Source organism: Pseudopipra pipra, chromosome 4 (assembly GCF_036250125.1).
Source record: "Pseudopipra pipra isolate bDixPip1 chromosome 4, bDixPip1.hap1, whole genome shotgun sequence".
In the NCBI taxonomy this organism is placed as follows: domain Eukaryota; kingdom Metazoa; phylum Chordata; class Aves; order Passeriformes; family Pipridae; genus Pseudopipra; species Pseudopipra pipra.
Window position 1 is genome coordinate 20,366,502 of NC_087552.1, and position 13,916 is coordinate 20,380,417.

At 38.0% G+C, this 13,916-nt stretch overlaps 1 protein-coding gene and 1 long non-coding RNA gene across 19 annotated transcripts in view; one reads left to right on the forward strand and one right to left on the reverse strand.

The window, feature by feature from the left end:
- The window catches only part of LOC135412887 (uncharacterized), a 404,646-nt gene extending 391,383 nt beyond the window's left edge, over positions 1 to 13,263 (forward strand). Inside the window, exons 11-12 of the long non-coding RNA XR_010430007.1 lie at positions 7,976 to 9,761; positions 10,000 to 13,263. This is a non-coding gene — a long non-coding RNA (uncharacterized LOC135412887). The remainder of the gene's footprint in view (positions 1 to 7,975; positions 9,762 to 9,999) is intronic.
- TECRL (trans-2,3-enoyl-CoA reductase like) overlaps positions 1 to 13,902 on the reverse strand; it is a 104,660-nt gene extending 90,758 nt beyond the window's left edge. For all 18 annotated transcript variants that reach the window (XR_010430006.1, XM_064651874.1, XM_064651873.1 and 15 more), the window contains exon 1: positions 13,669 to 13,902. Coding sequence is in view for 17 of the 18 variants with exons in the window: in XM_064651874.1 (XP_064507944.1) it covers positions 13,669 to 13,902 (234 nt within the window). In the remaining variant the exon portion in view is untranslated. The remainder of the gene's footprint in view (positions 1 to 13,668) is intronic.
- Positions 13,903 to 13,916: the final 14 nt, after the last annotated feature.

Below are 13,916 nucleotides of genomic sequence, written 5' to 3' on the forward strand. Positions count from 1 at the left end.
GTAGTATGTTGAGCTTGAGATGAAGGTGACATCAAGGTTTCAACAACTTGACCCTGATTTAATATTGTGTATTGTTCATTTAAGCACAGAGGCTGAGAAGTAAATTGAACTGTGTCAGCTATGGGGATCTGCTTTGGTTCTAGCAAGAGATTTCATCACTGCAGTCACAAAGCAGTATACAGAAAACCCTCTCCCCTGAAGACTTTAGGCACCTGTGTGGCATAGATTAATACCAGTATGAAGTGGTGGTGACTTATAGCAAAACCTTGAGGAGTAGCAAAATTTCTTTGGGTTGAGGTAGAGAAACAGCCATAGCACCATTTTCCCTGTCTGTGCACTCAGCACCTGGCTCACCCCATCCCCAGCTTCCCTCAGTTTGACCAGAATACAGCAGTTGCCTGGCGTAGCCTTCTTGGCATTACACAGGAACCCAACAGTCCTGCTCTGCAGAAGTTTGTCTGTCTCTGCCCACCTAAAGATTTCTATGGGATATGCAGTTCCTGTTCCATTGTATTAGAACTCATACACTTAAGCATTAACTGACTTACTGAGCCTTGCTTGGATCTTGGCACCATGTACCTTATAGCCCCACTTCTTCCAAATGTGCTTACTGATGTTTCTCTGTCTATCTGTTTTACTTACTAGTGATTTGTGACAATAACCATGCAAAAGAATAGAGAAGAACATAAGAAATTCTGCCAGTAGAGATCAGTCAGCACCTTAGCATAGGTTGTTTTGTGGAAGAGACTGAGTTTGTAGAAATACTGATGTGAGAAAATAAAATTGCTGACTCTGAAGTAACAAATCACTAGAGGAAAGAAAAGTTTACTCTTATATATTTTGACACCCCACACAGATATACAATATATGTGCCATTAGTACTTATGAGTAAGGCAACTTGTTTCCAGTAATAATATGAACAGACAGGGAGCTCAATACAGATTTGAATCATCTAAAGCTGTAAAATGACACTTGTGCTAAACGGTTGTAAAGTACGTATTTTTTCTAGCTTTTCCTTTGGATTTAGATGAGAACACTTTCTTTTCCATGGTTACAGAGGGTTTTATTGGGCATTGGAAAAGTCCTTATTTGCAGAAACTGCTGTAAGTGAACATCTACTTAAACCTTGACTTGTCTCTCTGATGTGCCTGCCAAGCAATGCCAACTCCACCCAAATCAAGGGCTGGGCTCCTTGAAATCAAGGACTACCCTTTCCCTGGCCCTGACATTTGTGTTGACCTGAACTGTGTTGAATACTACTGTGCCAGGAAGGAGACATTGCCTTTGGAGTTCCTGATGCCAGCTCGGTCTCTTTTCTTCCTAGCTAAAGGGAACAACAGAAGAAACTATCTTACCTTTCTTGGTTCAAAATGGAAAGAAAAAATTTTATCTGTATTCGTTGCACTTAAGCCATTTCCTGCAACATCCATTTGAACAGCACATCTCCCACAGTCTACATGTGCCTTTTCTCGTAATGTGTACAGCCTCTGTGGACTTGAATACTAGAGATGGGGGAGTTATGTTCTCAAAATCTCTAAAAATGTCTGAAATCGCTTTCTCACACTTCGTAATCTCACACCTGTGAGGCTTGGATCCCAGAATCTGTCAGATATGGATACAAGTGCCTTTAGCTGGCAACAGCTATATGGCGCACAAGACTGCAGACCAGAATCTGTCATGTGCCCTAGCACAGGGCAGGTTTGCAGGTATGCATAGCTGGCATTGCCAGATGAAGGACAGGGATAGTCTTTTCCAATGTGACGGAGGATGAACCGGCTTTCCAAATACAGTATAATCTACATTATTACAGGGCCTGCATCTCTAGAGGAGATCAGCATCTCACCATAATGTGTTCTGGGAAAGAGGAGCCAGGGCCAACCTGTGCTCTGGAGAGATGATCATCTGATTAAGTCAAAGAAAGCTGGAAAAACTGTTAAGCTTAGCACACTTACAGAACAGTGCTTGCTTGAAACAGAGGCAGGGTCTCCATCTCCTGCACTCCTGAGTATGTGCTGACTTAGGGCAGAGCTGCTCTCAATCAGTTCAAAATGTCCAGTCCAGCCCTTCTTAGCAAATCTACCTTTACATCCATCTCCCTTTTTCATCCTGAGACATTCAGTGCTTTCTCCCCTCCAAATGGCTCCCTATATCAGCCATGGGTTTCACATCACCTAACTTTAGCTGCTAAAAAAATTTCTCTAAGATAGTGTTTTAGGTCTACCTGTAAAACCATTCACATGCCTTAGGTATTTAAAAGTGACAAAGTGCCTGCCAGGATCTGTGCTTACAATGGTCTGCTGCAGCAGAGGAACCAGTGAGTGTGTCCATAGCATCCCACATCGCACACCACCTCCCCTACCTCCAAAGGTGGCACCTGAACTATGTAGCTGCAGCTGGGAGGACCGTGCTCTGTGTGACACCTGTGAGAGAGGCAGAGCTCATTAGCAGGAGCACTGCTGTGCCTGAGTACATCCAAGCTGCTTTAGGCTAGAGCTAGTTTAAATCTTGCCAGCTGGGGCCCAGAGAATGTGCTTATTTGGTTGGTCACAGGCTGGCAGCTCCACATGGCACCACACTGAACGGGCTGAGGGTGCCCAGGGAAGGCAAGGAGCACACATCCAGCCAGGAGGGCAGGAACACATTTGTTTTATGAGCCAGCTGGCTTAGAGAAGGACCCTTCCACTTGAGATAAACTACACAGATCATGGGTTGAAAAATAACACAAATACTTTCCTCTTCAGAATGGGCTATGACATAGAAGAATCGGAGTGTCCTTTTCCAGGCAGAATAATGAGGCTACAGGCCACAAAAGAATGAAATACATTTTTTTATGATCTTGATAATTCTGTGTCCTTTTTTAAAGATCTCATAAAACAACCAGTGAAGTTATAGTTTCTAATATTGATCAATGTGAAGATGGATGCTGAGACATCGGCTTACTACTAAGACTTTCCTCTTTGTAGACCATTAATTATCTTTTGTTCTTTTCACTGTACATCAAGACAAGCTAAAGAATTGTAAGGACTGGAAAAGCATCTGCTCTTATTACCCTTTGTGCTAACTGAATAAAACACCTTGGAATATTTCACTCTAATTATTAGTCTTACACTCCTTTCATTCTTTTGAATTATTTGTGAAAGTGTTATAACCTTTCCTTTCCTCTATTTCAGCACTTTTCAAATATGCAAACGGAAAACAGAGTGAAAGACCATCTTTAGCTTATTTAAAGCAAGATGGATTTCACTGTAAAAATACCTCTTACTTGGCACATATCTTCAATAGTCTAATGGTCAAGCCTGCTTTCCCTACTTCTTAACTTGTAGTCTAACACCAGATTTTAAATATAGTTAGTTTTTAGAAAGTTTACTATCATGTATAAGGTTCAAAACTACTTTTTCTTCAAAAGAAAATGTTATGAAGAAATGCAGATTTTACAGCTGTGTGTTGCATTGATTACACTTTTCACTCAGAAAAGGATGATTTAAAAACCTCAAATACTCTTTTTCCTGTACCTTCATAGCAAAAATACTCTCACTTTCCCATTTGAGGCAACTTTTGATTTTATAGAAATTCAAAAATGAAAGGACCTTCTGGGTCATCCTACCAGTTCTATTCTTCCTTTATGCACCAATGCACAAAGCATGACATTTCTTTTTAAGATTTAAAATACCAAATTAGTATCTTGGGCTATGACCTAAGGAAGAGCACTAAGTAGAAGATATTAAGGGAACTTAATACTGCCTTTTGTGAGTGCAAGCTAGTCAGATAGTTATCCACTTTCCTACCTCTTTCACATTTGTAAGTCAAGGAATTATGCCAAATCTGGTGATCTGCTTGTAATTGTATCACACAGTTCTTGCACCAAAGAATTATTGTAGGGGTTAGAGGTCAGCAGAATATCAATAAGAATTTGAATAATAGAATTTCAGCAAATAAGTGATTTTTCATTCAAGGTTTCCTTTTGGATATTTTTTCCTCCTTGTGATATATCATTATTACTGCACTGCTGAGTCACCTACTTTGTAACAGGCAATCATTTTCCATAATTGCAGAAATTCAGAAATTCTGCCACTACTGCTGCTCATTAACCACAGCCCCATCTTCAGCCAGGGTAAATTTGTCTAAAAGGGTGACATCAGCTTATTGCAGCTGAGGATCTGGCTGCAAAACAGATAAACAGCCAATGGGAAAGCCAGGTACTTTCTAAATTCAGCACTCAACAAATACTTCCTGCTTTTGCACCCTGTCCTTGTCTTGAGACCATGATGTACCACTAGAAATCAGCAGCATTTCACAGAAAGTTCATCAGGAAAACACCTGTTCTAATTGATCTCCATATTTTGTGAACTTGACTTCTAGATCAGTTTTTTTTTTTTCTTGTCAATTTTCAAAGACTATTAAAAATTGGGTATTGTTTTACTGTAACCTTCCTCGGTATGTCCCACACTGCTCTCTTGTTATCTTGGTGAACCGGTGTGCCAGTCATGTCCAAAGAGATATAAATAAATGAGCTCATCATGGAAATGACATAGAAGTACCTACATATAGACAAGTGTTGTCAGCAACCACACAAAGGCTTTATATAGAATTCAGTATTTTACTTGGTAGACTGCAGTGAAATGCCTACCAAACAGCTGGCTCTGATCTCAAGCCAGTCTTTGCAGAAACCAGGGATATGCAGAACTACCGTTTTAGCTCCAGTAATTTCCAGTACATACGTAAGTAGAGAGCTGTATCACTTAGCAATCTTCTAGATTATTGTCTGGTCACATGAACTTTGGCATATGAGATAATCCAACTGACTAATATTTCCAGTGATTATGGGCCAAATTATCTAAGAATACACAGTCACATGCTTGTGGGGTGCTGTCATGTCAATTTACACTAGCCAAGTTTGTCTCTAAAGATGATTAATTGCTTTTGTACTGCTAGCTGGGTACTTACATTAAAAAAAACACCTCTTTCTTTGCAAGAAACTTCCTGAAAAAGTGTCAGACACCAGAAAGAGCTTTCTCTCTCCCTGCTAAAGATGAAAGTGTAAGTAAAGAGAATGTAACCCATTAGCTGACAGAAGGTGTGCGGGCCATCCCTCCGTTTACAGAATTCACCACGGTTGCCTATTTCTGAGCAAATCTGACTAGAATTGTTTCTACCCCATGCCTTTTGACCTTTTGTTAAGGGGAGCTGAGTAAGGTTACTGTATTCACCTCAACAGATTAACAGCAGAAACCAGTCAGGAAGCCTCTGTCACAACACTTTTCTACAAGGGAAATGGAATTGTTCTGGCAAAACTCTGGATGTGTAAATTTGTGTTGACTTCAAATTTTTAAAATGGAATAGGAATTAAAAAAAAAAAACAAAACCACTGCTTCAGAAACATGCTGAAAATTCATTTTATTGTGTTATTTTCATTACTTTTTATTTCTCATCTGTATGGAACTTTCATTACTTTTGCATTATTTTCTGACACATCTATCATGATAGTGTAAAATAATATAACACATGGCTCTCATGTCATTGAAAATAACCCAATAGGAAATAATATGCAAATAAATGCACTATTAAGTTGGAAAATAAATTGCACTTGAAATGTTTATTGTGTCATAACAGATTGAAATGCTTCAAAATTTATTTGTAATGCAATCTTTCCCAAATTCTACCTCATAAAAATTCAAGACTCATTTTTTTCACTGTCATTTTCAGAGAAAACAACATTTGGGATGGGCATTTAAAAAATAATAATTTGACAAAAAAAAAAGTAATACAAAATATAAATAATAAAACAAAATTTAAAATAAATATTAGTTTATTGTAAATAACTTATTTTATTTTATAAAATGAAATAAAATATAAATAATTAAAATAATAAAGAGTAATTTTGACCCATACTTCTCAGGAATAAAAAGTGAGGCTTATAGAGAGGTTTAGATTTTTGTTTGGATTTTGGTTGCCAGTTCTAGCACAAATTAAGTATATGGCTTAGCTGTAGAACCTCTTTGAATTTGTCTTCCTTTTTCCATCAGATGGCTGTAGATATTTGTGTTTGGTTTTTTATATCTACACAGACTGCTAACACTTAAAATCAAGAAGTGCACCCAAGAAACTCAACCAGTGCTTACCACAGGTTGGTGACAATCTGTTTGGGAAACTGCATGGGAAAAAAAAAAAGCAAAAACAAACCCTAAGATCAACCAGTTAAAAAGAAAATTCACAGAAGAACATGCATTGTCAAACAAGTAGTTCTAGTAGTGGCAGAGCTAATAAAGCCTTACTTTCCACTAATAAAGGATCTCAAAGGTTTATCTAGCTGCCCTGTATCTCTTCCCTGTCTCCTAAGACATTGCCTCTGGGGAAGAATCTGGGGCTTTTTTGCTGCTGTGCACTTGCTGGTTGCCCTGAGGGTTGAGCTGCCTGTGCTGCCTGCTACCAGGAACTAAGTAATCTTTTAAAACCTGGGGGTTCCTTCCTCTATCAGATGCATTTAAATTTGGTCAGTAGGTCCCATATTATGTTGGGGAGAGCAGGTAGGGAAAGACAGAGAGACAGCAAACCCCCTGTAGTCTAGGAAGGGAAGGTGGAAGCTGAGAAGGGGCAGAAAGGAGTGGGAAGCAAGGGTGATATGTGAGAACAAGTAGGCATCATTAGGTCAGTTAGAAATACAAGTACTTTTCACAATACCAAGTGCAATGAAGAGATGTTGGCTGTACTTCTGATGGTCAGTCTGACACAATTTGTTCTTTTGAGGCGCAAGAAGTACAGCTGTTAAGAAAGTAAAGCTTGCTTAAGGACTTTTTAAAATCCAAAGTTGTTTAAACATAGGCAGGTATATTACAGAGATAGAATTAATATATACTGCTAGATATCTATAGATCCATGACTACATGGCTCAGGTATTTTGTGAAGAATCACAGGTCTGATTCAGAAATAACCTGAAGCATGTTCTGATGGACCAATAAATCATATGCAGGAGTATTTTAATGCTACAATAATGCCTATATGACATGCCATTATACACCTAACTTTCCATCATGGGTTGTGCTGTTAACTATTAGACTAATAAAACACCTACAGCTCCCTATGGTCTTACATTGCTCCAGTACATTCATATTTTGCAATAATCCATGAATTATCCTTGATGCAATAAGGCAAATGTGCGGCTGGGGTAAAATGTCATAACTGTTGGGAAAGAGGACATTTTCACACTGGCTGGGAATCTGTCTCTACAGATACAATTTTGGCAATATTCATTGCTCTGGTAGCATAGCTGTTTTTTACTGTTCACTAGAACGGCTTACATTTGTGAAGAGCTGGAGCACCACTGATGTCTCAAGAACTGACTCTCTTCTTTTTGCTTTGAATCAAGCTTTAATATTTTGGAATATTTATTATATTTGTTTCTTTATTTCTTCCTCCAGGCTTAGACCTTTTTTATCTAAAATAAGAGACGTATAAAACTTGCCATTTAAAGGCACTTCTATACTTCGATTAGTATCAGCTAAATCATTACTCTTCTGTTGCAGCTTCTGTAATTCTTTAAATTATCCCTTTAAAAATGCTAAATGCCCTAAAGTTACCAGCTTCTCCTCTCCCCAGTCTCTCTCTTCTAGAAAAATCCAAGGCCGTTTCTTCAGGTATTCCATTTAAAAAGCCATATTGAAACAAGAATGATGACAGCAAAGAGTAAGCAGAAAATAATATGAATAGCTGTCTCTTCTCATCTGAAACTATCTGTAGCTATATTGACACTAAAATTATGTGAATTTCTAGTAGAGCGGGAAGAAATAAGTGTAATGCATTGCTACTACAGAATTTGAATATGTTTACCTACTTTACCAAGTATAACTGATAACTGAGGAAGAAAATACTACTGTCATCACCTCCAGCAGTCGGGGGTAGGCATAAGATTCAATTTTTGCAAGCAAGAAAACACACAGATTTTATAACGAGTTTGTAAATGTAATGTATTTTTTTGCAGTGCCTCCCAGCAGGGACTAGATCCCCATTGTGCTGGATGCTGTGGAAACATACAGTGAAAGGCACAAGACACCATGAAATCCTCCTTCCAAAGGGAAGTAAGAAAGAGGACTTCCACAGCAAGGAGCCCACGTCCAGCTAGCACTGTGTCTGTGTTCCGTCAGCCATATTGCTGTGGGAATTGCTAGCACTGGGAATTGCAGCACCTATTTGTGGTCTTACTATGAAAACCCCCTCCTTTGACACAGCTGGTCATTCAGTTCCTTTGGGCATCTCTGACATCAGAGGCAGGACATCTCTAATGATAGATTGCTTGAATGAGAAAAATTATAATAAAAATCCTACTCATGGAATGAGGCTGCTGTGGATATTCACAGATTCTGCTTGTTCTCCACAAAGAAGAATATATAATCCTCTGAAGTGAAATATTATAAAAATACTAAAAAAAAGCAATGAAAATATTAAACTCTCCTGGGAAAGGCCTTCTTTACTTTGCTTCCTTATAATGAGGCTAATGAGGAAAGTCTGATGTTAGAGGCAATGTTCTGGTACTGCAAAGAGTTCCTTTGCAGAGTTTCATTGCCTACTTTAGTGATTGCATTTGCTCACCTCAAATGAATGTGGTATCTCTAACCTCCAAGTCATGATGTGAGAAGTTATTTTTATTTGCTAGAGCTGACTATGCAAAAGAGAGCCGGCAATGACTGTTCTTCTCGGCCATTCACTTTCTGTGATGGAGCTGCAACCCATAGGCCAGACTAATAGATTTCTGATACTAGAAATACCATTTCTGCTTTGCTGACATGCCAGTGTAAATCCACTGTATGTATCCAGTATGCAGATACAAGGACACTACTGTTTTCAGTGCTTTTCAAACAAAAAATTGCTTGTGAACGCCTTCATACAAAGACAGGCCTTTCAGAGTAATCAGAATAAGCCCTAATTAATCTTTGGCAAAGATGTAATAACACACACAATGTTATACTTAAATGCAGAAAGAGTTGTGTATATACAAGTGATGGGGTTGATGCACAGACCTGTGTCAATGCAATGGTCTTTTAATCTAATAAAAATAACAATGTTCACATGACTTTCATTAAAGGCATTGCACAGCATGTCTATAAGCACAAACATATAGTTAAATGTTCCTACAGTGTATATTCCTAACCATAAGCATTTAACTATCAGTAACTGGGTTTTACAAAGAGATTTCAGCGGGAGAAGGCATTGTGTAGTGCACGGAGAGCTGGTTTAAGGAACAGCAGGAAAGTAGTTTCCATCATCTTTGCAGCACACCAAGAAAGGAGGCTCTTCCTGAACATCTTAGGAAGCAAGCTCTTTTCAGTAGAAATTAGGAAGTTTTCTGAAGAGAAGGGTCACTGCATAGTAGCCAAAACCCGAGCTTGCACCTCTGTTTACAGCTTAACTTGCAAAATCGGATAGCACAAAAATACTGAGCTCTGAGGCTTTAGATGGGAAAAAGCTTTCTCTGCTGGTTTCCCCAAAGGTGATTTATTCTGCAAAAACTGTATTGTGTAACACTTTCTGCCTTAAAAGCAACTCATGCAAAGTTAATTACATGGCACTATGTTTGTGGGAAAATACATTTTACTACAAGTTAATTTGAAGAAAAAAATATTATACAATGAATGCTATAAAAAAACAGTTAAGCAACTCACAAATGCCTTAACAGCATTTATAAATCAAATCATTGCACATCGATAACTTTAAAACCAACCTACATCAGCCTTTTGGAACAATGCACAAGTAAAACAGTTTTTGAGAAGGTATGTATTTTTCATAAATTGTGGCTGGCAAAAAATGTAGATTATTTGTTAAAAAATACAAAAAGGAATTGTTTTCTTTCATTTATAATACTTGATCAATTTTGCATGTTCTGGTTTTTTCTATGTCTTTTTGGAAGCAATACAAAAGCCAAAATCCTTAGACATCTTAGGACTTTTTTTCATTGAAAATATTTCTAACAAGAAATCACTAATTACTTGCCCTCTCTTCTTTACACAGAGACAGGAATTTCATCCATAGAAATTAATAAGCTGTGAGGAAGAAAAGGGACTTGTGATCATCTAGGCTCACCTGCTGTTTTACACTGGCCAAAGAAGAGACTTATTCTTTGCTAATAGTCCTTTCACTCACTGAGCAAGAAACCTTTATGACTCATGTTTCAACTACAGAATATCTTTAAAAATGCAGTATTGATATGAATGTTGAAGAGACTGAAGACTGACCCAAAAGACACCCAACTGTTCCTTATCGCCCCTTGACTGACTGTCAAAATATGGGCCAAATTTCTTGGCTAAATATTCCTAATTGTGGCTTTCAGGCATCAGCTCTTGTAAGGCCTTTGACTGCTGATTCCTCCTTTCTCTGCCCTGATCCCCCAAAATCTGAAGCCTCTTCTCCATAGCCTACCACCTCAGAATTAATTTCTATGCCAAGAGCAAATGTGGAGGGAAAGATTACAGAATCATAGAATCGACTGGGTTGGAAAAGACCTCTGAGATCATCAAGTCCAACCCTTGCTCCAACACCGTCATGGTTACTAGCCCATGGCACTAAGTGCCACATCCAGTCTTATCTTACAAACCTCCAGGGGCGGAGAATCCACCACTTCCCTGGGCAGCCCATTCCAATGTCTGATTACTCTCTCTGTAAAAAATTTTTTCCTAATATTCAACCTGGACCTCCCCTGGCACAGCTTAAGACCCTGCCCTCTTGTCCTACTGCTGGTTGCCTGGGAGAAGAGACTGACCCCCATCTGGCTACAGATCTCACATTACTTATTATTTCTCTTTTAAATTCTTTAAGTAATTCCCTGGAAAAGGTTGTGTGCACCAAACTACTTGCATAATGCCACATCCATAGCAGAGAAAGTCCCCAGAGAAGGTTGACAATATTAAAGAAATTATATTCCTATGAAGAATTTTATGTTCACAGTGTGAATGTGCAAAATGAACTGCCGGTGTTGCTGACTCCTGTGAATTTACTTTAAGTTTTGCAAGATTAGGTAATTTTCTTCAAGACCTAGCTCCTGAAGAGATGACTATGGGACAAAATGTCTTGGATTTTCCTCTCCTACTGCTTCCTTTCAGTATTTTTTTTATGCCTTTCCTGACTGTGGAAAAGCCTGCAGTGTGATGTGAATTTGTCTTGCGGGCTTAGAAAACAGACAAATATGTATTTATTCTGTTTCTTTATGTTAAAGATGATCAAAAACTCATAGTAACCACTCAGTTCACTTAGTGTAAGTGACTGGTCCTTCCCAAAAGTATAAGACAGGTAAGAAAGCCTAAGAAAATAATGTTATTTTCATTTTACAGATAGAGAATTAATTCACAGTTACTCATGTTGGATTCAAAACCTATTTATGCCAATTGATTTCTTGAGATCACACAGCTAAACACACCTTTTCTAAATCCCTGACACTGCATTAAGGACAAGAAATTATTTCTTTCTAAAAGCAGAGCTAGTTAAATGTATCATGATATTGCAGACTTTATAGAGCTCCCACTGATCTGAATGGATTCATATGCAGAGTCTCATAGAAACTGAACCTCTGGAAGCAGCCACTGGTATTTAACCACATAGCACTAATCATTGAATCACTCTGCCTGAGTTTCTATTAGGTAGAGAAAGAAAAGGTTGCTCTCTCTGCCATTATTTGTTTGTCCCTTTAGATTTATTAATCTGAGAATATTAGAAATGTATTTGCTAAATCATAATAGTCTGAACTACTAACAATATGCAATAAGAGTGCAAACACATACATTTTAAAATCTATGGTTCCTGTTCTTCCTATTATAAATCTTGACAAGTAGTAATTACATGCAATCTCAGGAAACAAAGTTAATCATAATTATCTTAAAAACAGAAAAGAGGCATTAGAAGGGTCATGTTGGGCCTGTATCAGTTACATTTAATTAAACAGAAGATTATGCATAATCCAGTAAAACAGTCTCTTTTTTGATCTAATAACCAACAGAAACAAAGCTCACCAATACTAACAAGTGTTCATGGAAGTAAGGAACTCAACTTCTGTACTTTCAGGGTTGTCTTAGGAAGGGACTATCACAGCAAATGAAGGGACCTAGACAGCCAGGTGAATGAGCATTCAGAAAACAAATTTTTAGGCAGTCTTGGAAATCTCAGCCTTGTACTATACTTGTACCAATCCCTTGGTGTGCTGCCCATGTAAATTGAACACAGATTCCTGTTTCTGAGCAGAGACTTTCAGTTTACAGTTGTTATTGCTCCCTTGTGTGTATTTTACCTCTATATGGAGAGTACTTCTCAATCACCACTCATGTCTCTCTTTCCACCACTGCAGGGGCAGAGTCCATGGTTTGGATAAGGTGTAGAAAATCTTGAGGCTCATCAAAATTCAGAATAAAAATTAAAACACAGGTCTACTATCATTTCAACAGCATGCATCATGGAAGGATTCCTGAAATGTGGCTCTTTATCTGATTCTGTTTCTGTAATATATTTCTTTTAATGATACTATAGGAAAGCTCAAGATAAAGAACAGACTCAGTCTTTTTTTGGATAAAAACCTAATTCAGTATAGTATGTAGATAACCTAACTGTGTAAATATCACTCAATAAATTAAATAATGTGAACACTACCATTAGAACTGATATTAATAGTCATCATATTTATTTGACCATTTTGTACATATTTCCTCTTTGTTTAGATTAAAAAAAAATAAAAAAATATTTTGCCTCATAAAGAATGAACAAATGAGACATTTGCCTTTAACTAGGCATACAAATTGCAAAAACACCCTTTAAATGATCAAGAACACTAGAAATCTGGTAGTATTCCACCTTACATATTTCAAAGGCATTAAATGCTTGAAGCAAACTTATCTACCAGTTCCAGCTGTTGCCAGTGAGGATAAGGGAATTTTTTTATTTTTATTTTTTTCTCTTCTACCAAAACAGTAAGTCTCAAAACTCTACTATGTTACTGAAAAATTCTATAGTCTAAATAGATTAGGATTCCCACTTTCATGGCATGCAACAGACCAGCTCTTCCGCTGAGAATCACAAAATGAATCACAAAAACTGCGATGCAAATATTGGTGAAGCATTTTTTTTAGCTGTTTTTTGTGGGTTTGTAAACTTCATTCCCACCTAGTCCTCTCATCCTACTTATAAAATTTGGCCATAGTTTATATTTTTACTCACATTATTAAAACAAACAAACTAACCAAACAAAATCTCAAAATATCTCTTTTAGATAAGACTCTTTGTTTAAAACTTAATTTTTTTAAAATGCCCAATCTAATAAGTAGTGTGCAGTTGAGTGTGTGTGGATACCAGCATTACTGAGATGGTAAGGTTTACAAATGTATTAAAACTGAATATCCACTTTGAAGCAGACATTTCAGTATCATGCTCTGAAATAAACACTGTCAAGAGACAGCCTAAGGACAGATCTAGAGTCCACAGAACGACCAGGAGGTCTAAAACAAACCAGTGCTGGATTATTTGTAAAAACTCCGGAGAAAAGCAGCCCAGAATTGTGACTAACAAAAAGTTCTGAGTATCTCCCAAAGAATGAAAGTACTTCTACTGCAGAGTAAGACCACAACACAGTGAAAACAGAGTCCCTGAACTGGCACTGTGCGAAACAGGCACATCCCCAGCATGCTGGAGTAATACACTCACCTTGTCCACAATGCAGATCTGCTTCTTGCTTTGCACATCAAGAATTTCTACTTCAAAGTATGTGATTTTTGAATGTTTGAGCGCTGGTGACGGTTTGATTTGGCCAGCAGAGAGCACAAGCTGAGAGAAGTTGAGAAGAGAGCGTGAGTCATTGTGAGACATGGACAGAGCTCCTCCATCGGCTGCAGGGTTGCTCGTGTGTTCTGGAGCGCTGGGCTTCTGCCTCTGGTGCATGCTGTGACCCCGCA